Below are 25,758 nucleotides of genomic sequence, written 5' to 3' on the forward strand. Positions count from 1 at the left end.
GCGGCCCCGGATGTAAGATTTTGAGTTTTATAGCAAACCGTATTGTAGATTTGGGGCCCAGCCCGGCTGGGTCCCCCACTTGTCCCCAGCCAGGCTGCCTCCTCCCCCTCCCCCAAGCGGCCCCATCCTCAAGCCTTTCGTGATCCCCAGGACCCCCTCCCCTCGGCCTTTGGTCCTCCCAGTCCCTCCCCCCACCCGCGCACCTCCCAGTTACCTGAGGTATGTGGATAGTTCCCCCCTCCCCTACATGGTACATACCAGCACCCCCCACCCCCCACCCCCGCCGCCTCAGGCCTGGGCTGAGGGGCGGGCCCTGGCTCCCCAAACCCCGCCCTCACACTGGAGGAAGAGGCAGGGCAAGAGTGTTACTAAGTTCCCATGGCAACCAAAAGGGGCCATTTCTAGCCTTAACGGTGGCTTTGGCCCGTGTCCATTGGCTGCTATTTCCATGGCAACCAGGAGTGGCAGTTCCCTGGGCAAATGGGATACAAGTTTCCATGACGATGAAAGAATGGGAAATGCCAAGCTGGAGGAGTCCCATCATCCCCATCGTTGGGCTGGCACCCCACCCCACCCCACCCCACCTCAGGTCAAGTGGGTGGAGCTGCTCAATACAGTAAAGCAAGAGAGAGCCTGGGAGTGGCATAGTCCAAACTGGGCACCCACTGGTCCAGTCTCAGTCCAAGCTGGTCCTGGCCCCTCAATGTGGCTCCCCTAGGTCCAAGGTTCCCCAGGTTCAAGTAACACTTCAGTACAGATGAATGTTCAAGTATTGAGCGGGGAGGCAGGCAGGGGGCTGGGGTACCCCTCACCACTCCCCTGGGCCACGCTGAACAGCAGGTAGGCCAGCGGGCCCCCACTCCTCTCAATAGCTGCCATTGTCAGTGACTTTCAAGGAGTCAGGGAAGGGGAATGAACTGAAATCTGGGGAGGGAGTAAGGAGAGGGGTGACCCCCTAAGGGGGTACTACTGCCCCCACACCTGTTCTTGTCCCTCCCCCAACCCCTCACTCAGCCCTGGCTTTCCCTGATTCCCCAAGTACTCCCACCTCTGACACCTGGGATCCCCAATTGCTCGTCTGGTTTCCCTTTTTGCCCTCCCCACCCCCCAACTCCAAGTATCTGGTCCTTTCCCTGCACCCTTGGTGGTCTGCTTTCTGCCCCCCTCCCCCAGCCCAGCCTCCACCTTCCCCAGCCCCTGGCTCCCAGTATCCTGATACCCTTCCCCCATTCTCCCTCCTCAAACTTGCACCTTACCCACCCTCCCACCATCCCTTTGGCTCAGCACCCCCCCAGTACCTCTGACCCACTCCCCCCCAGGGGATGGACAATGAAGCAGATGGAAGGGAGAAGGGATGGGAAGGAGAGACCCCCAGAAATATCAGTGCAGGGGGTAGAGAATGGGGAGGCAGGCTCGAGTCCCTGGGCAGGAATCCCAAGTCAGAACTCAGGAATCCCAAGTCATGAGGTGGGTGGGTAATCTGGCCTCCCAGCAGGGGAAATGAAGGCCTGAGGTCCAGGCTCCTGACGAGTCCTGGGGGAGGGTGGGGGGCACCCAACTAGCTGTCCTTGAGAAGCAGCTTCTCCTCTGGGCAGCGGAAGGGGCCAGGGGGCCCAGCGGCTGCCAGCCGAGCACAAGCTTCAGGTGAGAGCTGACGGCAGGAGCGCAGATCAAGACGGCGTAGGCGCGGGCAGCGGCGGAACAGCGGAAGGCAGTGGTCAGTGAGGCGGTGGCAACCTGGGGATGGGGCAATGGTAGCCAATACCAGGAGAGTTAGGGGGTAGGCACTGGTCATGTGGACCAACAGGCTAGCAGGATGAACAGATGGGACCATGCTTACCAGCAAGATTGAGGTGTACCAGGGTCTCTCGGAGCGGGGAGGTGGGGGCCGTGAGGAGGTGGACGCTAGGATCTCCGACATGGGCGCAGTGGCTCAGGTCCAGGGCACTCAGCTGGGGTGCATGGCGCAGCAGGAGCCGCAGGGAGGCATCTGTCAGCTCCAGGCCTGCCAGGCGCAACTCTGCTACCCCCTGCAGCCGCCCACGGCTCTCCGTTTGCCCTGGGCAGGCAGATAAGAGGTCAGCACTACCCACTACTCCATCCTTGCACCTAGTACGCATCCTGACCAATTGTTTCCATGCTCACATTCCTCACCACCCCTGAACCTGCTCCCACTATAAAAGGGCACCTCGACTGGTACTCTCTGCCTGGCTTACTCTTTTCCTAAACACCCCCACAACCTGACCTCATCTCATCTGTCCACTGCTCGCAATGCCTCCTCAGTGAGGCCTGCCATGATTATTCCACTTAAAACTATAACACTCCACATACTTCTACCCCTTCTCTGTACTGTTTCCCCCTTTCTCCACTATTTGACATACATATTTCTTTCTCTCCTCCTACTAGAATGTCAATTCCAAGAAGTCAAGAATTTTTTTGTCTTGTTCTTACTCTAACCCCAACAAAAGGGACATAGGTGTTCAATATAATCATTCATCTAACAAATGACATCCCAGGCTGCTCTCCCACTTCCCTCTCCTTCCATGGTTAGTAAAGTAACCAAATGGATTCCTTTCTCTACATTCCCTGTCACCACTCTGAGCCAACACCACTACCCTCAACTCCTGCCCCAGCCTCTGCACTCATTCTAGTCTCTCTTCTCTTTCCTGGAATCCAGAGAGCCATTCTCAAACACAAGTGGGACAACACCCATTCTTTGCTTAAAACCCTCTGAGGATACCTCAGACAAGTCCAATCTCCTTGGTAAAACATTCCAGTTACGCTAAGATCTTATCCCTATCTCAGCTCTTAACTCCTCTCCCTCACCCTCAAACTCCACAGGTGACTTTACCCTGACGGACTCTGCCTGTGACCACCTGTGCTCAGTCCTCTGCCTAGCCAGTGTGCCTGGTTCCAGGTCTGAGCTCAGAAGCCTCCTCTTCCCCAATCTTGAAGACAGAAGAGCTCGCACTGCTCATCTCTGTACCCAAAGTTTCCCTCTTATTGTATCTACCACATTCCTGCATTATGGTTAAAAAAAAAAAATGCCTATGGTGCATCAACAGTTTAGGTAGTCTAAGGTAGGGCCTCAGAGTTTATTTTCCTAACAAGTTTTCTAGTGCAGGAGTCCCCAACCCCCAGGCTAGGGACTGGGGCCAGTATTAGGCTGGGTGTGACCTGTTAGGAACAGGGCCGCACAGCAGGAGGTTAAGTGGTGGGCGAGCGAGTGAAGCTTCCTCTATATTTGCAGCCGCTCCCCAGTGCTAGCATCACTGCTTCAGCTCCACCTCAGATCATCAGGCATTAAATAGATTCTCAGAGGAGCACCGGTCCCTTGTGCCAAAAAGGTTGGGGACCATTGCTCTAGTGATGTTGATGCTGCTGACCATGCTTTAAGAACCATAGCCCTGGGAGAAAAGTTCTCTGATTATCATTCCTGTTTACAGATGAGAAAACTGAGGCTCAAATCATTAAGCAATCTGTCCACGGTCACAGGATTATGGAGTAACAGCTAGGATAGCAAGCCTCAGTGACTCTAAGTCCAAACACTTACCACAATGCTGTCTGCCTCCCAGGCACCAGCCTAGCCCCTAGATAAATTAGATTGGATGTCACAGACTCATGAACATAGACTCCAAGTGTTTTATGGAGTCTGCATAGTGCTAAAAATTTTCTTCATGTCTAATACTACAAAAAGGACATTTTAATAAAGGAATTTAGACACTGAGTTTTTCCTTAAAAAAACTGTAAGATCCGGCATTACAGGGCTGCCCCTTTCACCTGATAATGACTGACTGGAGTTGGGTTGATAGGTGCTACTTCCTAATGTCCTGCACCAAAGCCTATCACTTGTTACCTGCCAGGCCACCTCTGTGGGTACCTGATTAGACAAGCTCTCCTTATATATCCTTGGAGAAGCTAAGAACCTGGAGAGGGAATACATCTACAGATCCCCTCAACCATGGGCCACAGCTAAATGCCATTAGAGGGAAGCAGGGAAAAGGCACTTCTGGCTTGGGTGAGGCAAGGGGGCATCAGTGAGGATTTCGCTGTGGTGGCAGCATTTGAGCTGGGCCTTCAAGGATGTGACTGTGTGGAGAGATAGGAAAAGAGTACACCAGGCAGAGAACAGCAGAGGCAGAAGCAAGGTAGAAGAACTTTTGCCCCAGGAATGAATCATGAACCAAGGAGTCAAGATCAGAAAGGTAGGTATAGAGTGCCAATTTGCACCACAGGCTTCAAGGGCCTAGAAGGCTCGTCTTTGCAAGCTCCTGATAAATGGGCTTAAATTGAAACGAATTCAGGCTGCCAGCCAACAAGCACTTTCTCACCTCATGGAATGCACTGTTCCCAATTCCTACCCTTACCCATGCCCAAATCTTCCTGGCTCAGTCGAATTCCAGTTAAGAGTGGGCAATAGATGACTACTCTGGTCTGGTTTTGCCTGTGACTGGCAGTGGTCACTAAACCCTTCTGGGCCTCTGGTGCTTTGTCCAGCAAATGCAAAAAATCCTAGTCGCTTCTCTACTCCAAGACTACTGTGAAGTGGGTGGGGTGGGGTAGTGTGGGTAGGAAGAAGGGATACATGAAAGAGCTATGAAAGCAAGGTGCTGGGGCAAGCACACAGTCCCTGCCCTCACAAAGCTTAAGAACATAGTGAGGGGGAACAGATTTTAATCAAATGATTTCACAACTGTACAGTGCTATACTGGGAAGAGACTGCTCTCAAAGTTTAAGAGGGACTCTGATCTCAGTGGGGGAAAGGATCATGGAGGGCTTCTAGGAGGAAATGGAAATTTAGATTGATGCAAAGATGATTAGGTGTTAATTAGATGAAAGAGGATAGAGAATTCTAGGCAGAGTGGGCAAAGGCCTTGGGGTTAGAGGGAACTTGGCAAGGAAGTTGAGGTGGCTAAAATGCAGGATGGCACAGGTCAGCAGGAACCAGACCCCGCCGGGCCTTAGTGACTATGGTATCCAAAGAACACTGAAGAGCAATGAGAAAGTTTATAGCACAGGAGTGACATGGTTAGACCTGTCCTTCTGGATAGTTCCCTGGCTTCAGTATGGAGAATAGACTGGTAGGGGCCAGAGAGGATGCTATTGTGAGCATCCCATCTACTTGCTAGACAAGGAGCCTCCAGACTTCAGTGCCCTCACTCCATACCTCTGTATGACCCCGAAAGCGACCAGGCCTCTGCCCACCTGACCAGCCTTAGCTTCCAGCATCCCTCTCTGCCAATATGGGACTCCTGCCCCATAAAACTGCTTATTCTGCCTTACACTCCCTTGAAAAAAACCTGTCTCTTTCAGGACTCAGTTCAAATAGCTCCTTTCAAGAAGGGCTTCTCTCACTGCCCCCCAAATCCCAGTCTTTACCATATCATGCCATACCTATTTCTGATTCTTCTGCATGACTGGGGTGAGGAATGGAACTGATTCAGTTTGAGGTCTCCAGGGTCCTACACAGGGCCAGGTCCAGAATATGTGTTCAACATATTCTGGGCCTGACCTGAGGCGAAGAGGTGGCTGGTCTGCCTGGGGAGATGATAACACCACCTCCTCGCAACTTTCCAAGTCAATTGGCTCTCTCTTTCTGCTCTTTTCCTTTAGGAATATCTTTGTCTTTTTACTATAGGGCAAAGGAGTCTTGGAATCAAATCTATTTTTCAGCCATATTTTTACTGGATCCACACATGACTTTTAAAAGAATTTGAATTAATTTCCATTATTTAAAAACCAGGATATTTCAAAGAAAAACACATACTCTGGTTCCTCTTGACAAACAGAACTGACTGGCCACTGGGGGCCCACATTCTTCTACAGCAATTGCCACTGCTCCCTTTGGAAGAGGCTCTTCAGTAAAGCCCATCATACCCAGAGACTTATTAGCTCATAGTCCCTGGCTTCTCAAAGAATTCTGTCATCCGTCAGTCTTATAATTATCTCCTCCTGGAGAACAGGGACTAATTCTTTAACCTGTTCCCTCTGCTTTTAGCATAGGGCCCAGCACATAGCAGGTGAGTGAATGAATAAACAACAGCCAAGCAGGGCCTTCCTATTTAAACTCGAGTGTTCTATCTTGACCCTTTCTTCAATCCTTTAACACCTAGCATGAGTCAAAAGAGACCTTGGAGGCCTCATACCCCTACCCTTACCCAACCCATTCTACAAATGAGCCAACAGAAGCCACACCTGGTTTGGTGTCTGGCGGAGGCAGCAGCAGCTCACGGAGCTGGGAGTCTTTAACATCCTCGATCCAGCGCAGGTCCAGGAGCCGCAGGGCCGGCAGTGGGGCTGAGCCCAGGGCAGAGACAGACAGCCAGGAGCAGCCGGACAGCACCAGCTCCTGTAGGCCTGGGGGTGGTCAGAAAGCTGGTGCTAGGAGGACTGCCCCATGTATATCCCCCTCATAGCTCTAGCCTGACTCACCACCCCACCATACCTTGCAGTCGGTTCAGAAGCCACATGAGTTGCTTCTTGGAGACTCCTGTCCAGCTGAGGTCCAGGGCTCGAGGTTGGCGACGAACCACACCACTAAGCATGGGTGGGGTGAGTGACTTCCGCCGGCTCAGGTCCATTCGAGGCCACAGACGCTTGTCATAGCACCTGCCAGCCACAAGAGGGGAGACAGAGCCCTCAGCTCTCAGGGAGTCCACAATCCTCCCCACACTCAATGGTTCACCCGTTTTCTCTTGGTCCATTCAGACAGCAGGGGAGTGGGGGTTTGCAGGAAGCTCCAGACTGCAGGCCAAGAGCACTGAGTTTAGGGCTCAAGCCCATCACTGACTGGATGCAAGACCCTGGGAAAGTCCATTCCTCTTCCTGAGCCCCAGAGGCCTCATTTAGAAAACAAAGATCATGATCCATACTTGGCCTGCCCCACATGGCTGCTGTAAATCAAATGAGGTCACTCTGGTTTGCGGGCCTTACAACTTATATTCTGCCAAAGACACACAGAAACACCCTACATGTTGTATTTGATATGATACCAAAGGGATCTATCAGCAACCCAACCCCTACATTGGACTGATTGCTAAGTTTTGTTGGCTCGTCAGCACTTCTCATCACCTCTACTAATTTCTGCCCTTGATCCATCCACATCTGCCCCATTCTGATAGCCAGCTGCCCAAGGCTTGACTTATAGCCCTATTTGGTCTCTTATTTGATTATTGTGTCTTTCCAACTAGAATGTCGGCTTCACAAGGGCAGACCGGCTTTTCCCCTTTGGTATCCCCAGTACCTACGACTATGCCAGGTGCACAGTAGGTTATCTGTTGCACATTTGTTGAATGAAAGAATGGTGCCACACTTCCACAGAGCAACCCCACAACACACTTCATTTACAGCTTTTCATTTACTCACTCAGTGTTTATGGAAGACCTGGCAGTTCCCAGGTATTGAAGCTATAAAGACGAATGAGACCTGAACAAAGTTAGACAGGTTTCTTGATCCCAGCATTTCTAAGAGCCTTGACTAATCCAACATGAAGTAACTGTAAAAGGGCTTCCCAAACTTATTTTACCAGGGAACCCTTCCTCACCTCTCCCAGTGTTATCTATTAACACTTTGAGGTACACTAAAGTTGCTTGAGACTCCATCTGAAAACTCTTCTTACTGTAGTTCTCAAAGGCATGTCAAGAAATTCCCACTGGACTAAATGAACTATCTCAGAAGTAGCAGGAGTGGGGAGGGGCCCAAGAAGCTGAATCTTACCTCCCGTCCACACCCCAATTCTTTATTTAAAAAATTTTTTTGTATTGATTTTTTATTTTATTAGTTTCAAGTATACAGTGCATTGGTTGGATATTTATACAGTTTATTAAACAATCCCTCTAATTGCTCTTTCTCTCCTCTGGCTCTCCACCTAGCCATTACATTAATGCTAACTGCATTCCCTATGCCATGCTCCCCATCCCTGTGACCATCTATCAACTCTTAATTTGTCCTTCTTTAACCCTTCACCCTTTTTTCCCAGTCTCCCAACCCCGCTCCCCTCTGGCCATCATCAGATTGTCCTCTATGTTTGTGAGTCTGTTTCTGATTAGTTTGTTCTTTTTGTTCCTTAGATTTGGCATGACCCGCACCCCAATTCTAAAGGGCTTTTTCTTCAAGAACCCTGGGCTGGAATAGTGACCCCAACTCCACTCATTTGCTATCCACTGATCTGCAGAGAACATGAGTTTATCTTTAATTTGATCCCTCTTTGCACTTAAAACCAGCATTGTTTCACATAAATATATTAGCTTTAGAAATAGAACAGTAAAAACAGACTAGGGCTATTAAATTCTAATCAGGTGTTGCTGTGGCTTTAGACTACCACCTAAAGACATTTTGTTAAACAAGGAGATAAGTGTTAAAGATACAATAGCACAAAATAGAAAGACATACTTTTCAAAATTAATGGAAAGACTAAGCCATGCTTTTGTGCCACTTAAAACCACCAGGCATACTCCAGTGAAGCTGGGTGACATTTTTGGGAATGCTGGAGGCACAGATATAAATACTTCAAAATCCAACAACTCCATTTCCCTCCTCTTTTGGCCTTCTATATTCTCCTGGTTCCAACCACTAAACCAATTATCATTTGTAAATCTCTCTGATTCTAAAAAGGAAAAAGAAACAAACCACCTTCAAACCCAACTTCTACCCTAGGCCCTACCCCAGGTCCTACCCCTTTTATCTTTCACTCAGTAAAATCCGGCTCCATCCAAATCCTTTCTCTGCCCACTCTGACCCAGTCTTGAGTCCAAGCTCAACTGCGGCCACCACCTTGAAGCACCTCCTGGACCTTCCATGGCTAAAAGGGAACCCTTGCCCCTGGGAGCTCATGCAGTCCCTCAACTGTTTCTGTATCATATTACATAAATCCCACACCAAACCACCTATAGACACACAATGTTGTCTGATGCCAATAAAGTTTGGTAGATGTTGTGGTTCTGCTGCTGGAAATGCCAACCAACCCAAATCCTTCAAGGCTCAGTTCTAGTGCCTCCTCTTCCAGGAAGTCTCCTCCTGACTCTTCTTGGCTGGAACTAATTTGTCCCTTTGCCCTTCGATGACCAGGACACTGGGTTTAAACCTCAGAGTGGCAGTCAACAGTCATTGAGGGTCCTACTGATACCATGTGTCCAGCCTCCACTGGGCACAGAGCAGTCAGAAAATGGGGGAGACATAGCCAGTCCACGGTAACTGATGAGACAAAGGACATAAGAGATCAACGAGAAGAATAGGACAGAAGCCCCCAGAGAGACTTTAAGGAAGCAGTAATTATTCTCACAAGGGGAGGAGAGGAAGAGGGTGTACATTCCAGATCAGGAAAAACTGGTATCCAGGTCCAGGACACAGGGAGAAAACAGCTCTGAGGACCCAAGGCAGAAGAAACAAAGGGCAATTTGTTATCTCATAATAATGAGAATGATGACGATGATGACTATAGCACCAGCAACTAGTATCTATCAAGAATTTACTATGTGCCAGGTACTGTTCTATGCATGAAGCATATAACTTCACAACAGCCTTAGGAGGTAAATACTGTCATCAATTCCTTTTGAGAGTTAAAGAAAATGAAGCTCATAGAGATTAAGAAATTTGTTCAAGGTCCCACAGCTACCAAATGGTAGCAGAGCCAGGGCTTACATCAAGCTGGTCTGGATTAAGAGCCTGAACTCTGAGTGGGTTAGAAGTAGGGGGTAAGGCTGCAGAGGAGGCCTAGAGTATGGGTGCCAAGTCAAGGAAGGCTGGAATGCCAGGTTGGATTGTCATGGCCACAGAGCCCAGAGGTAAAGAATGTATGCACTATGGGGATCTATATCTCAGCTCTGCCACTTCTGTGCTGAGTGACCTTAGGCAAGTCACTTGTCCTCTCTGGGCCTCCATTCTCTAAACCATAAAAGGAAGTAAATGCAGCATTTACTTCAAAGGTTTGCTGCAAAGATGAAGGGAGACAGTAGAGAGGAAGTGTTTAGAGCAGTCACTGGGGCACTGTTCACATCCAAACGTCCAATAAGACTGTGAAAGTTCGTTGTGAAGCAACAGGGAGCCATGGACAGGTTCTTTCTATGCTGGGGAATGACACTGAGGCAAGAGGCAGGAAGAACTAAGAGGCCAAGATATACCATCATCAGGAGGGCGGGCGGACGTGTGTGTGCGCAGGCGCTTTATGTTCAAGTTCCCTAATCCATCCACTTTATCCTTAAGTCTCTTCAGCCAGACCCTGAATGAGTCATCCCCCTAATAACCCACCTGCAAAATCTGGGCTCCCTGATGCCACCACTATTCACTACTCTGTCCATCTCCAAGACTTACTCCCAACTCCAACTGGCCTTGACCCCGTGTTCAAGTCCGTTCCTTGCCACCCTCTGTGCCAATGTCCTCCAAAGTTCAAGCCCTCTTACCCGCAACTCAGCAACTCTTCCATGCTTGTTCTGCCTGCCCTCTCCCCCCTTGCTCTTCATATATCACTTCACCTACATATTCCAAGATAGAAGCCACCAGACAGGAAAACCTGCAACTTCCTGCTCTCCCACCTACAAATTTCTCTCCAACTCCACCCTCGCCACCTCTTTCTACACTCCATTCTGATTTCCGCACTGTCATTCATTCGACAAGTATTTTGTTTAGCACCTACTACATACCAGTTGCCAACTTAGAAACTAGGCACACAGCAACAAACAAACAGATCGAGTCCCTGCCTTGAAGCTGATGTCCCTGACCCCTTGTGACCTGGCTTTGGTCTCCTCACTCCCCTGTAGCACAGCCAAGGATATCAAGGCCTCCTTGTAGAAAAATCCAACCGCCAATTCTGGTCTTTGATCTCCCATGACCTTTTGCCAACATCTGACACTGTTCATCATCAGTCACTCCTTCTTCAATCCCTTTTCCTTAGGACATACCTCTCCCCTCCATCTCCAAATCTCTGGCTGCACTTTCTCTAACTCACAAATACTGACATTCTACCTTCTGCCCTCTTCCTTGGAGCTCATACCTATAGGTTGAAAACTCTCAAAATTGTATCTTTCCCTTGGTAGATCATTTTGCCTTCCAGTTCCAAGAGAAGATAGAAGCCACTAGACAAGAAAACATAACTTCCTGCTCTCCCACCTATTTGTTCATGGCTGTGTCCCTAGTTTATAAACTTGGATCTTCCTTTTGAGCATCAGACCTGTATATCCCGCTGTTAGCTCCTGACTGGCCCACAGGCCTTTCAAACCAAACAAGTCAAATCTGAGCACTTCACTTTTCCCTAGAACCTGCTCTCTTCCTCCAGTATTCCTGAGCACGGAGAATAGCACTATTGCCCATACAGGCTTGTGAGCCAGAAACTCAGCTGAGTCACCCTGCTTCCTCATAGCCATTTAGTCACCAAATCCAAGCTATTCTGTTTCTTAAAAAGTTCTCTACCCCCACTGCCCATTTCTGCCCCTAGGCCTGACAGTCTTCTGATTATTCCCACTGTACCTCACCCTACAGGCCTCTGCTCTGCTTTACCCTCGTCATCTTATCAAAAGCTGGTATTTTATTGATTAGTACCCTTCAGGTTCTATGCTAAATGCTTTGCAAGGACCACCTTATTTAATCCTCACAAGGTATTAATATGAACTTCAGACTACAGATGAGAAAGCTGAGAACTTGATAGGTATAGCTGTTCACCTATGGCCATATATCCAGGAAGTGCCAGAGTCATAGCTGATGGAACTCATGAGGACCAGAGTCCAGGGACCAAGCTGGGAGTCACTGTGTAGTCCAGCCTCTGGCACTTCTGGTCACAAGTCTCTCCTTGAGGCAGAAATCAAGTCCTCTTCAGTTCTGAATCCCACATGCCAAACACAGGGCTGGCCTTGAAGAGGCCTCAGCAAACATTTCCTCAACTACCACATGAAGCACGGGTGGTGATCCCCAGCAACTGTTATAACTATTTGCTTCTATGTTGCAGGTTGACTGAGCGAGCTCTTCTAGGACACAGATCTATGGTCTGAGGATGTAAAAGTCTGTACTTCCAGTAACTATAACTGAGTGAATAATAATGATTACAATTAAAAAATTGGGTAGTTTCTATTTCTCAGGTACTGTCTGTCCTCAGTTCTTTAGGTGTAGTAGCTCACAAAAAAAACACTACGAAGTGTTCTTGGTTCTCCTGGTTTAACGAATGAAAAAATGAGGCACAGACAAGTTAAGAAACTAGCCCAATGGCACGTATGGCTCATTAGAAGAAGAATAAGACTGAACCACAGGCAATTTACCTCCAGAGCCCACAATCCCATCCTCTTAGCTCTACAGCCTCCACAGAGACCAGTGGGCATGACCTAGCACCCAGAATCCCAGAATGCAAAGGAAAAGGACTGGAGTTGAAGTTCAGCTACTAACTTACACTGTGATTTCAGGTGTCCCTCATTCCCTCATAGGGTGCTATTATGAAGAACAAATCAGCTAACATTTGCAAACCAGCCAACAAGGTGCCTGGTCCACCAACAATAAGTGCCTGGGAAAGAGCCTGATTTACTCATTTATAAATTATTTCTAGGGCACCTACAGTGCCCTTTGTCCTGTGTTGGGAACATGAAGATAAAACAGACACAACATCTGTACCTGATTGGAACATGTTTATGAATAAACGAATGAAGGCTCATCAACATGCAGAAAGTCTCTACGTGCTCTGTGAGGGGAACGGAGTGCTGTACAAATTTAATTTGGGGGAGAGAATTTGTCAGGGGCAGGATCAAAGAGGAAGACCAAAGGCTTGGGAGGATGACTGACATTTCTGAACAAAGTTTAAGAAGCAGTGGGGAGACGGGAATGGAAAAGCAAAGGGAGATGGTGGTGGTTCTGGGGCATGAAGAAGTTACAAGTGGAGTCACGGGGCCCAAGTACGGCTGCCTCTAAGAGGGCAGGGGCCACCTCAGCAAAGAGCTTTCTTACGTGTAAATGGGACCAATAAGACTGTCCCCAGGAGTAAGAAAAGCAAATGAGATGATACATGTATAGCGGTCAGCACTATGCTTGGCACATACTAAACACTCATAAATAAGTTATTAAGAGGAAAGATTCTGGAGCAAGAAGACCTCTGGGTTCCAATTTCTGGTTCTACTGCTTCCTCTCCACACGACCTTGACCTCAGCCTCATCTGTAAAAGGGGAAACCTCACAAAGTTCAGCTCAAAAATGGAAAGCAGCCTGTGCATAGTAAATACAGAAGTATCATGCCATAATATATACATACTACAGAAGTTTTATCAACACAAGAACAGTGACCAAGGAAGATCAGGAACCAGTTGCAGGTCACATAGCAAGTGAAGAGAGTGTCAGCATGGAACCTAGACCTGTCCAGGCCACTCACCAGCGGCTCCAAGTCCGGCAGACTCGCATGCAAACACACAGCTCCCGGGGCCCGAGGTGCTGGAAGACACGAAGCCAGGCAGCACGGGGCAGGGGGTGGTCGGATCCAGCAGCCAAAGGCAGGGTGTCAGGCTCAGGGCTTCGAGGTGGGGGCCGTACCACATGCCGTTCTAGCTGCGGGGGCCGGGGTGGTGGGGCGGGGCCCAGGGGCCAACTGAGGAGGGGCCCCCCACTGCCTGGGCGTATAGCCCGCCGCCCTCCGCGGTTCTCCTTCTCCCCTGAGCTGCCCCGGGCTGGCCGTCGCCCATTCCGGGCCTCGCCAGGGGCCTCATCCTCACTCAGCGATGAGCCCGATGAGTCGGAGTCTGAGTCCGAGTCCGAGGACGATGAGGAGGTGTCAGGCACCCGCTCCAGCAGCTGACACATCCGCTTGAAACGCTCCAGCTTCTCCCTCTGTGGTGATGGGGACGGCACCGCTGGGCCCTCAGCAGAGGCCAAAGGTGGCTTTGGTTTCTGCAGGGAGACAGAGGGAGACTGTTCTAAGGCCTGGCACACACTTTCCCACCGCCCTGCCCCTGGGGAGTAAATAGCCCAAGGGACAGTCCTGAGTTCCAGCCCTGACTGTGCTCCTGAACTATGTGAGGCATCAGCCAAGCCATGACCCTCTCTGAACTTGTTTCCTTATCTGTCACGTGAAGGTGCTAATTCAAATAATTAAATGCCTTATGGATTTTAATTGCTTATGAATTTCCAAAAACAATGAGCTATAGAAAACAGTAGGAAATCTAGTTTTGAGTACTGGCTTGACTATCAATTCTGTGTGACCTTGGGAAGCCTCTGCCTCATCATCTACAACATGGGATGCTGGCTTAGATAATTCTAAGTGTCTGTTCAGTAACATGAGAATAACAAAGATCATCTGGCCCCAAGTGGAACACTCCATACTCACTGACTCATCACATCCTCGTAGTGTTTGAATGAAGTGGCAACCTGGGTCACTTTTTAGATACGAGAAAACTGAGGCTCAGAGAGATTAAGCACCCAAGGTTACAAGCTGACAAATGGCAGAAGTAGGATTTAAATGCAATCAGGCAGACCTTTGCATTGTATCTGTGCAAAGTGACATCTGAATTCTAGCTTTGCTGTGTGACCTTAGGCAAATCTTTTAACCTCTTTGGGCTTCATTTTCCTTAAATTGAGGTAAATTTTATAATTTACAAAGCTCATTTCATTTCATTAAATTTAAACAGTTCTGTGGGATAGGTGGATAAGGAAAGCAGTATCATCTTCATTTCAAAAATGAAAAACTGACTATCAGAGCAGCTGACAATTTGCTAAGACCACACAGGGAGTCACTGGGCAGGTATATGAACTTGGTTTTTTCCCTTTAAGGTTTGGAAAGATGAGGTAAAAGGGTCAGATAATACCCTCAAGTGTTCTTGGAAAGTCAGGGTCCTGGCTCCAACCCCATCTCCCCCTCCACTCTTCCCAGTGGTCCAGATGCCCACTGTGGCCAAGTGAGGCAAGGACAGGACAAGGTCAGCAGGAAATGACAGATCTCTGTCTCCGGGATGGAGGGTGCGGCAAGGAATGGTGGGAGGGGGAGGGAGAGGAAGGTGATCCCCGGCACACCTCCCAGTTCTCGGGAGGGAGCCCAGGGTGGCAGGACGAGAAAGCCTGGCTTGGATTCAGAACCCTGGGGGGCAGAAGGCCTGGGCCGCCTGGGTCCGATCCTCGGAGGAGGCAGGCATCTCCACCCACCTTCTTCAGGTGCCTCTCTCGGCCTCCTTTCACCTACCAGGGCAAGGGGGAGATATGGGGAAAGGGAGGGAGACCCCATTAGCCATTCACTGTTCACAAAACTAAGATCCATGTCCTCCTCTTAGACTACAATTCCCAGAAGCCCCCACCTCAAGGAGAATTCTGAGCATGCTCACCTTCTAACCAGTGTCTTGGCTCACTGAGCATGCTCTCATCTCTTTCTTCCCCCTCAGGCCCTTTCCAGCCCCTCCTTCCTCCTTTGTAGCAGCTTTGAGCATGCTCATTCCCTACTTCCTAAAATACCCAGGGCTCCCAAAGATTCCCTGTCCAGTGCCAGTTGCCCCTCACCTGTACCTCTCCTCCACATTGAGCATGCCCCATCCTCCCCCTAACACCTAGAAAACTGCATCTCTCAACAACCCCTCGGGGTGGGGGAACCAATGGAGCACTGCCTCTCTGGCCCAGGCTTCCCTAAAGGGGACAGGATTACTGCTCCCAGATTCCCTTGAGCTGGACCTAGTGAGGATGCTCCCTGGCTCACCTTTTTCCTTGGGGTAGGGGGCTCATTCCCTGCCTCCCTCTCCTTTCTTTTGGGGGGCCCAGGCACGTCTTCTGGGGGCGGCCCAGCAGGCAAGGGGCCCTTGCGCCTGGGCTGGGGTGGTGGAAGCGGCGGCTCCTCCGTCAGCTTCCATCCACTCCCCAGGCTGGCACCCTCCTCGCCGTTGTCAGCCCTGCGGCGTCCTGGTCCCTCACCTGAATCCTAAGGAGATGAAAACTGGGGTGAGATTCTGCACAGCTTCCCAGCCCACTGCCTACCCAGAGCCTAGCATCCAGCCCCGTCCCTGCCCTTACCTTGCTGGTCCGGCCTTCCTGGGTACAGCGAGGGCACTCCCAGCAGTTAGGGATTTCAGCGTTGATGACACCCTCAGCCTTCCCCATCTGTAGGAAGAGGGCAGGGAGTGGATGTATGGTGTCAGTAAACTCAGAGAAAGGGTTCCCCACCTCCTTGATCCCTGACATTCTCCCCTATCCCAGACTCCAGGGTCCCCAGGGCCATCACCTTCAGGCAGCCAGGGTGGACGATCTCGTTGCAGATTGTACACTCCATGAGGCTCAAACCAAATTTCTCTTCCTCTCCCTCCACTGTGTCCTCTTTCCCAGCCTCCCCACACAAGAGGCACACAGCTGTATGTGGGAGCACGGGCTGTTGGGGGAAAGGGGGCATCAGGGACCCCAAAAACAAGCAAAAAGAGAAAGACCCTTCCTTCTGGGAACCGTGGCCAGCTGCTAGAGGCGGTTCAGAACCTATGGGCCAAAGTGGGTCAAATCTTGAATTTTTTCCTTTTTTGGCAGTATGACCTTGAGCAACTGATTTAACACCCTATGTCTCTGTTTCTCCATCTGTATAATGAGGCTAAGAATTTTCCCATGCAGGACTACTCTAAGACTGAGATAATGCAAGAGAGGCATTCGATACATAGTTTATCCTCACTGTTGTGAATGCTGTAGCTGGATCCAGGGCCTGTGTGACCCTGAAATTGTATCTGGCTTTGGAAGGGAGAGAGACCACTGGCAAATATAACAATAATACTCAGAGCTGGAGAGGACCTGACAGCAGCCTGGGATAATTCTGAGTTTGCTCAATGGGCAGCCCAAGGGTTGCTCTGGACCCCACAATGAAGCTAGTTTTGGCAAGATATCTGAGAACACTAAAGGCTGGTCCTCGGGATAAGAGAGCAGGCTTCGGACAACATGAGTCTGGGAAGGATGGTAGTAATACTGAGTCATATCAGGGATGCCGAACATTGCGAGACAGACTCTAAGAAGTAGTAGGTAGGAGAAAGAAAGAACAGGAAAGGAGGCAAGGACTGAAGGACAAAGGAAGACAGGGGCTGTAGGGTGAAGAGACCAAGTAGGAAAGAGTGGCTAGAGGGGAAAATGTAGGTGGTGGTGTAAGGAGGGGGACGCAGGATGCGGCTGGCTGCTATGGCTATTGGGGAAGGGCTGCTCTCTGGACAGCTGGTTAGAAACCCATGTTCCTCTGATACCTACTGTGTGCCAGTGCTATTGTTTACAACTCAGCAAAAGAAATATTTTACAGAGAAGTTACCTTGAGATTCAAAGTGATTTTGCTCAAGGTCACAAAAAGGGTAAGCCTGGCCTCAAATCCAAGACCACTCTGGCAGGTGAGAAAGAGGCCAAAGAAGGCTAAGACGTATTCACAGAGGCCAGCTCTGGAGGTGGGTCTTGTGCACAGACACTCTACAGAGAAGAATGAGAAGGGCCAGGCTTTCTATGAGACTGTGTCTCCGAAAGTTAGGAAAAGTATGAAGGTAGGGACTAGGTTGGATTCTTCAGTGTGTCCTAACATTGCCTCCAGCTTGGAGCTGAAGACAAAAATCAGCCTGATGGATGTTTGAACAAACAAGTGAATGAATGAGTAAACAAACAGCAACTCTACAGGACACCCTAAGAATCAGCCACCAGTCACCCCAGAATGGTGCTAAGGCCAGTTGGGGAAGAGCACCCAGAGTCCCAAGGTGGGGGCAAAACTCACGGCAGTGCACTGCCGGAGCAGGCACGACTGCTTCATGCGCCCAGGCCCCCCAAACTTCTTCATGTCTCGGCAGAAGTGGCAGTCCCCGCACTCAGTTCGCACACAGGCCCGGCAGCGGCGGCAGCGGGTTCGGCGTCGGCGCGCTCCGGCCCCCGGCCCCCGGCTGCTCGACGACATTGGGGGCGTCAGCAACGCCGAGGGCTGTGGGTAAATGGTGACAGGGTCAGGTGGGCCCAGTGGGGCCCTGACCTGGGAAACTCCTGGCAGCTCCCCCCATTTCTAAGCAGTCAGAATTCGCCCTCCTACCTAGGGAGACAAGGAACAAGGTCACCTCTCCTGCAAGGGGTGGGGGTAACCACTCTCTCTACTCAAGGCCTCTCTCTCCCAAGCAGCTCACCTGGCTGGCTCCTCTGGGAGCCTGAGAACTGGCTTCCTGACTTCACTCCTCTGACACTTCCTCAGAACCTCCTTGATTAGCCCAGGGAGAATTAAAGGGACACTAGCCTCTCCACTGACCGCCCCACATCAAAGCTTCTCGGAAACAGGGGCTCCTTGTTGTGGAGTTATGTTAGAAGGTCACAACTCTTCCCGTTATCCAAATGTACTACACTTCACACTCTCCCCAACCTAAAATTACCCAGATTTACCCCCAAGACACCCACAGATTCCTGGGTTGAAGCTTTCTTTCTTTCTTTCTTCCTCCTCTCTCTCACACACAACTACTACCCAAAGCCTAAACATCTTCACCAGATCCAATGGGATCTTTACCCCTTCCATCCCTAAAGATTCACTCTGCTGCCCAACTTCCAGGGCTCTGAGACACTCCCCACCATGCAGCTTCAGAGTTGCTCCTCCACTCAATTCCTCTGTTCTCCACAGAGCTCCCTCTGCTCTAAGACATCCTCCTCTTGGATCTCTCAGGTCAACCTGGGCAATCTCCCAGATTCCCTGGCTTGGGATTCTAGAATCCAGCCTGACATCTTTACAGAACTCAGGATGGGCTCCTATGTGTGCTCCCACCCCCAGCTTCCCATGCTGCTTTCCATCCCTAATTGTCTAGAATCCCTCCGGCTCCCCTTGCCATGGAAATCAGATTCTCCAAGATCCCACAAGGACTCAGCATGCCCCGAGGGTCTCTTCATGACCAAGTCTTACTCCAGCTTTCCCATTTTCAGAGACTTCTAGACCCATCTATGGGGGTGGGGAAGGGGGCTCTCAGCGCTCCAGGGGAGGGGCCTGGAGGGTGGCGACTGCAGGTGGGGATGGGGGTCTGCAAGGGGCAGCAGGGTCTAGGAAGGAAGGCCAGTTTCCCAGGATTGAGAGGTAACAAGATGAAGGACTATAGATGAGTTTGGAGCAAAGACAGGGTGAGGCTGGGGGCGGGGAAGGTTGAGAGAGCCCGGGCTGAGTATGCATGGGAGTGGGAGCTGCCCAGGTCTGGGAGTGAGGAGGAGCCGAATGAACCCACCTCACACGTGTCCCGGGAGCCATCTCTCCCTTCTCGGCAGCTCCCGGCGGGTCGGCGGCCATCGGCGGCGGGGGGGCCGGGCGGCGCGGGGCGCGGAACGCTCTGAACGCCGGGGTCCACGGCCCCCCGAGGGCGCTCGGCCCCTCCCTCCGGCGGAGGCCGGGACGGTGGCGAGTGGAGATAGGGGGCGCCGGGGGCGAGGCCCTCCCACGGGCTGCGGCGCGGCCCTTCCAGGGGGAGGTCCTGCTCTGGGGGGCTCAGTCCCTCAGCCCCCCCAGGCCAACGGGGGCTTCTCGGGCGCAGGGTGCTGAGCCTCTGCCCGGGCCCCACTCAGTCCGGGGTCCGAGTCCCAGCTTGCCTTCTCCCACCCCACCTCTCCCCAGCGCCCCCAACCCTTTAACTGGCTTCGTCTTGGCCCCCACTGCCCAGGGGTCCAGGGCCAGGCCTGAGCCACCCCACTGTTTCCGGGGTTCAAGCCCCGCCCACCGCCGGTTCCCGGGGAGGGGGGGGTCCCTGTAACCTGCCCCCCTCCCCTGTGCCCGCCCCTGGACTGCGGACCCTTGCCTTACGGCTACCCGGCGAGCGAAGGGAGGTGAAGGAAGCTGCTCCAGCCCCGCCCCCCCAGCTTGCGCGCGCCCCCGCCTTCCCACCCCCTCCCACCTCCAAACCCTCAAGAGATAGGGATTTAAATAAAATTTGAATAAACCCTCTTCCTCAAGCAGGAGAGTGGAAGGAAGGGATGGAAGGAGGCAGGGAAAGGGGGAGGGGGCAATCGCGGTGCCTCAGCCCCCCTGGTCCCCTGGCCCCGCGCTGCTTCGGCCCGGGGCCCTGACCGCCTCTCTCATCCTTCCTAAGCTCCTTCCTCCTTCCTCCTCTCTTCCCCTCCCCTCCCTTCTCCTTCCCTTCTCCTCCTCCTCTTTACTCCCTCCTTCTTACAGAGGAACCCCGCCCCCTGCCCCCTTCTTCCCCCACCACTCCACTTTCCAGGACGAACACGCGCAGAGCACGACGGAAGTCGTAGTCCTGTAGACACGGGTGCTACCGCGGGAACAATGGAACGCTGGGGACAGCGGGGACTACGAACAAGATGGCGTAAGGCGTGCCAAGCCAGGAGCCGAGCTTGCCGGGAGTTATAGTCCAGTTGCCCTGAAGCTCCCCGTTGCGGAGCATACAGAAGGAGCGGGAATGGTGACTACAAACAAGATGGCCTTCTCCCCCGACCCGACCTCCTTCGCAGGCACTCTCACGCCCTCCTGTCCACAACTCTCCGCGTGTGTGGTACCTGACGGGAGTCGCAGTCCATCTGCTGCCATCCCGCTGCCATTTCTAATCGTCAGGAACAATGGAAAGGTGAGAAGGAACGAGGACTACAAGCAAGATGGCGGAAGAGAGGCGTACACCTGACTAGTAGTCGATCTTACGAGGTGCGATGGGAATAGTAGTTTTTTTAGCCTTTTAGTGTTCCTTAATAATGACGGAACCGGGAGATAAGGAGACTACCATAAAGATGGCAGGCTACTTAGCGTCTCCCTGTGGCCTTATTCTACCACTTTGGGCAACTCGCTCTCCTGTAATAGCGAAATCTCCCTCTCCCGGCGGCGCAGAGCCTGACGGGAGTTGCAGTCTTCCTGGCTCCTATTCTCTTCGGTCGAGACAATGGGAAGGAAAAGGGGCGGGGACTACCGGCAAAGATGGCGGCCGAAGGAGAGACGACGACCCGGGATTTGTAGTCCACGCGCTAAGGCTATTCCCTGCGGAAATGGGGGAAAGGACTACAGTAAAGATGGCGGCCGACCATTCTCCCTCTGCGGCAACACCTGCTGGGGAACGTAGTCCCTTCTTTTAACTACTACAGAGAAAGGAAGTGGGCTGTTGAAATGTGCTTCTCCGCGGACACGCGAAAATGCGAGCCGACGGAAACCGAGTCTTTCCTCCTCCTCCTGCCACCCCCTTCTCAACGACCTGCCGGGAAATGTAGTCCCACACCTTCACTTGCTAGTGGAGGGAGAAAATTTCTGTCACTAGTGGGGACCAGTGCAAGTGAGGAGAAGTCAGGACGATCCCAAAACATATAATGTCCACCACCCTATGTGGCGAAGACTTAATATTTCAGGGCACGGCTCTTAAAGGAAAGCAACGGTAATCAGTGTTGTCGCGACAAGGGAGGCGTGGTTCTGTCGGAAAGTACCGTCATGGTGTTGTCCCTTGGAAAGCTTGTACACCTCACACCCGATGCTTATTCCCCTATACCTCGGGGAATCAGTTATTTTCCCAGTCGTGAGGGCTCCAGGGAAAAGGCTCTGGAGTCAAAATCCCCGCTACTACGTGGGAAGTCACCAAACCTCTGTTTTCCCATCTGAAAAATGGGGATAAAGATACCTACCTCAAAGCAGAGTTAGGAGTGTTAAGATAATGTTCACGAGAGTGCCCAGATCAGGGCCTGACACGGGACACGTGTTGGTAGTTCCTTTTTCGAGATTCCTTCCAGCCCACTTGTTCTGGGATCCCATGAAACCATCATGCCGGAAGGAGTGCGCTCCTGTGAGAAGAAAATCTTGGCGGGCAGGCTATCCCAATTTGAGCCGCACCCTCCCCGCCCCCCGCTCCCCCCCCAACCCGCCCCGCCGCGCGCCGTCCAGCCGCCTCTCCTCAGCTTGGTCCTCCAGCGTCCACTACCCCAGCACTGCTCCCAGGGGGCGCCCATTTTCCACTTGACAGTTCCTATTTCAACCTGAAGTAGGCGCTGTATACTGCCTGGCCTCGTCTCCAGCCGGCCTTGGAGGCATCCCCTTAAGACACCTCAGCCGCCAAAGCAAATGGTACTGCTTCCCACTTCTGTGCCTTCTTACCCGCCTTCTTGATCTTCCTTCTCTGTCTGGAAAACTACTCACTTTTGACTCCAAGGACTTCGCTCTCCTGTATTTGAGAGGAGAAGGTTAGAGGGCCCTGGGGAAGACTTGGTAGGTGTGGTTTTTCTGTCAGAGGAAGTTAACGCTGGCAAGTATGGTGTGAAGTCCTAAGTTTGCAGGGACTGGCCTCAGGCTGAACTGAGAGCCTCCTTCTAGCTCACACTTTAGCCGTCAGGAAATCCTTGGTTGCCAAAGGATTGTCTCCTGTATGTTCTCACTGCTTTAGCTTCGGCTTGCACGATTACTTCAGGGCTTCCTCTGCTTGTGCTGCCCTTCTCCTCCTGTCGGCACCCAATTAATTATTCATCCTTCAGATATCTGTTTAAATGTCACTGTCCCATCGAAGCCTTCCTGTAATTCTCAGATGAGATTAATTTATTAACTCTTCCACTAGATTGTTTTATGAGGAGTTCATGTCACATGTTATGTGCTTTCAGCATCTCATTCCATCTTCAAGAATCCTGTGAGGTAGAATCCCACTTTATAGATGAAAAAACTGGAATTTAGAACAGATGAGTGGTAGAGTCAGGATTCAAACCCAATACTCCAGAGCCCATCATAACTACTGCAACATCCACATACTGATCAAATCCAGCCCATGTGTGCATTTAGTTTGGCATAGCAACAACGAATTTCTCATGCAAAAATAGATTTCCACTTTCACTCAAAATCCTGAAATCTAGCAACGATAAGCCTTCATTCCTGAACAAGAAACAGCTGGAGCTGAGCTGTGGCTGACCCTTTTGGATGAGACATGTATTTCACAGTTCAACACAGTCCCCACCTAGCTTGCTTCAGTTCTAATGTAAGCATTATTGACTCCACTCCATTAACCAAGACAACCAAAATAAGCCTATTGAGGACCAAGGCCATTTATTACACTGTATAGCACTGCAGTGCCAAGTACTGTGCCTGTACCCACAGCTGGGTAGGTAAGGCGATGGCAGAGTGAGATCGCATATAAAGATAGAAAGAAAACTTTTACTTTTCACTTTATAACCTACTCTACAGTTTGAAAATTTTATAATGAATGGATATTGTTTGCATACTTAAAACCTGAGTTGAAAAATACTATAATCCAGCCATGTTGACAAAAATGATTGACCTTCTCAGACAGGTGAACTCAGGGAATATAGCACCCGTGAGCGTGGTTTCATTTGTACAAAAATGTTTGTTTTCTGACAACCTTACTTATGCATTTTGTTTAAGAACCTTTAGAAGGATGGCTCAAGAGGTCTGGTTTCCTATGTGAGGGCCTGGGCTGTGGGGCTGCAGACTAGTTTTAGAAATGGGTCGGATCATTCAGGCTCCAATGAGGAGCTGCTGAAAGGAAACGAGGGCACCTGCCTGCTTTCAGACCTATCTGCAGCCTTGAAATGAGCGCACTGAATTCAGGAATCGGAGCAGCCCAGTTATCCTGAGGTTCCTTTTTAACAGTGCCTGTTCTTCCTCCTAGATCTCTGTAGAAGTTCATAGCTTCTAAATCAGTCAAGTGGGCTAGGTTCTCTTACAGTAACAAATAACACCCAAGTCTGCTGCTTGCTCATGCTGCATGTCTAGCTTGGGTTAGTGGGATGGTCTGTTCATTCTGGTCACTCAGGGAATAAGGCAGAGAGAAGGGGCTCCATCTTGATTTAAGCTTCTATGATCGCTATCCAACCATGGATGGATGAGGTGAGGAAGACTTGGATTTTATAGCTTCTGCTCAGATGTGACACATGGCAGTTCTGCTCGTGTTGAATTGACCAGTCCATAGCCTTATGTAACTTCAAAGAGGCAGAAAATGAAACTCCACGTGCCTAGAATGCTTGTGAGCAGCATGGCTTCCTGTGGATCCTGGGGGAAGTTAGGGCTGCCATATAGAAGATTTCTGGCAAGCACCCACTATAAGACACTCACTGAGTGAGTTGTTTTGTTGTCACATGGTATAGCTATATCCACATAAACTGGAGAGGAGTCTGATTTATGCTAAACTATGGTGGGCAAGTGAACAGAAAATGCCTCTGTGAGAGGTTGATGGTCAGCCCTGGGGCCAGTATTCACAAAAAACAAGGCTCCCAAAACACTGCATAGATCTGTCTCAGAAGTGAGATGCTCAGCAATGTATGTGGCTACAGAATATATATATATATAGTCATAATTAAACATTTTAAAATACTTTTTAAAGTTTCCCATTACATTACCGTATGAACTAGAGAGAAGAATGGATTCCTCTCTAAGTAGAATGGAAAGAGCATGATCCTTTCTTGAAGAAGCCAACCAAGAGATGAGTCGAAATAAAAATGATTGTTGGTTATCATTGAAAATATTTAAATATCAATCTAAGACTAAATAATTAAGGAAATCAGGGTTTCTGAATAGAATATACTATAAATGCTATAACAGTAAACAAAATAGTAATATAACCAACAAAAATCTGTATGTGGGGGAAGAGAGTGAGAGAAATATTAAGAATTAACTGGAAGTAGCTAATGTGGCAGGAAGTCAACTAGCCATAACTACTTTTAAAACGTGTGGTTAATAATAATGAGTCCATCCTCCATGTTTTTTTAAAATCTTTTTTCTTAATCTTAAAGAAATCTTACAGGAAATATATTATTTGTAGTGAAGAAACATTTATCTGAAGTTCCACTGTTCTTGTAGTCACATCCATTTCTTTTTCTCTTGTTAAATTTAAATAAAGTTAAATGTAATGTTTTTGTTTTAAAATAGGACATATAGTATAAATTGATTGTTATAAATTTTTTTCTATTTACCTATGAGATGACTAGAATGATGTTCACCAAATGTTAATATAGTAACAGCTATTTCTGGTGGTAAAATAGGGGGGTTGGTTTCCTCTTGGTTCTTTTCTGGTTTGCTCGAACTTTTATAATGAACAGGTATCATTTTAACAAAACAATAAAGTCATTAGTTTTTTAAAGGTATATTTTTAAGAATGGAATTGCAGACTTGAATAGCCATTTATCTGAAGAAGATATACAGATAGCCAATAAGCACATGAAAGGATGCTCAATATCATTAGTTATTAGGGAAATGCAAATCAAAACCAAATGAGAATACTACTTTGCATCCTTTAGGCTGAATATTATTTAAAAACAAACAGAAAGAAAATAACAAGTATTGGTCAGGATGTGAAGAAATTGGAATTCTTGTGCCTTGCTGATGGGAATGTAAAATAATGCAGCCACTGTTGAAGGCAGTATGGTAGGTCCTCAATAAATTAAACATTAATTTAATGTGTAATTAGTTAATTAAACAATTAAACATGGAATTACTATATGAACTAGCAATCCCACTTCTGCATATGTACCCAAAAGAATTGAAAGCAGGGACTGGAATAGATACTTGTGCACCCATGTTCATAGCAGCATTATTCACAAGAGCCAAAAGGTGGAAACAAAGTGTCCATTGATGGATGAATGAATGGATAAATAAAATCTGATATATACATGCAATAGGATATTAGTCAACCTTAAAAAGGACTGAAGTTCTGATACATACTATGACATGGATGAATCTTGAAAACAGTATGCTGAGTGAAAAAGCCAACACAAAAAGGACAAATATTCTATGATTCCGCTGACATGCAGTACCTACAGTAGCCAGTTTTATAGAAACAGAAAGTCGAATGATGGTTACCAGGGCTGGAGGAGGTGGAATGGGGAGTGTTTGTTTAATGGGTACAGAGTTTCAATTTGGGAAGATGAAAAAGTTCTGGAAATAAAC

At 49.6% G+C, this 25,758-nt stretch overlaps 1 protein-coding gene across 7 annotated transcripts; it reads right to left on the bottom strand.

The window, feature by feature from the left end:
- Nucleotides 1-5: 5 nt before the first annotated feature.
- On the bottom strand, nucleotides 6-21,728 carry FBXL19 (F-box and leucine rich repeat protein 19). Of its 7 annotated transcripts, none has more exons than XM_023522480.1 (11): nucleotides 21,504-21,711; nucleotides 17,653-17,853; nucleotides 16,156-16,299; nucleotides 15,948-16,034; nucleotides 15,637-15,855; nucleotides 14,967-15,128; nucleotides 13,336-13,847; nucleotides 6,446-6,609; nucleotides 6,196-6,357; nucleotides 1,841-2,059; nucleotides 6-1,737 (listed from the first exon to the last, which is right to left on the bottom strand). In XM_023522480.1, exons 2-11 carry the CDS (start codon nucleotides 17,827-17,829, stop codon nucleotides 1,559-1,561), a joined length of 2,025 nt encoding a protein of 674 aa, XP_023378248.1. In that variant the 5' UTR covers nucleotides 17,830-17,853; nucleotides 21,504-21,711; the 3' UTR covers nucleotides 6-1,558. The 7 variants fall into 7 exon arrangements, 5 of the variants coding, with proteins under 5 accessions (XP_023378248.1, XP_011376934.1, XP_011376935.1 ...); XM_011378632.2 differs by lacking the exon at nucleotides 21,504-21,711 and adding an exon at nucleotides 19,121-19,753; XM_011378633.2 differs by lacking the exon at nucleotides 21,504-21,711 and adding an exon at nucleotides 19,121-19,749 and having other exon boundaries at nucleotides 15,096-15,128.
- Between the last annotated feature and the right edge of the window lie 4,030 nt (nucleotides 21,729-25,758).

The sequence above is a fragment of the Pteropus vampyrus genome, unplaced genomic scaffold (assembly GCF_000151845.1).
Source record: "Pteropus vampyrus isolate Shadow unplaced genomic scaffold, Pvam_2.0 Scaffold347, whole genome shotgun sequence".
Classification (NCBI taxonomy): domain Eukaryota; kingdom Metazoa; phylum Chordata; class Mammalia; order Chiroptera; family Pteropodidae; genus Pteropus; species Pteropus vampyrus.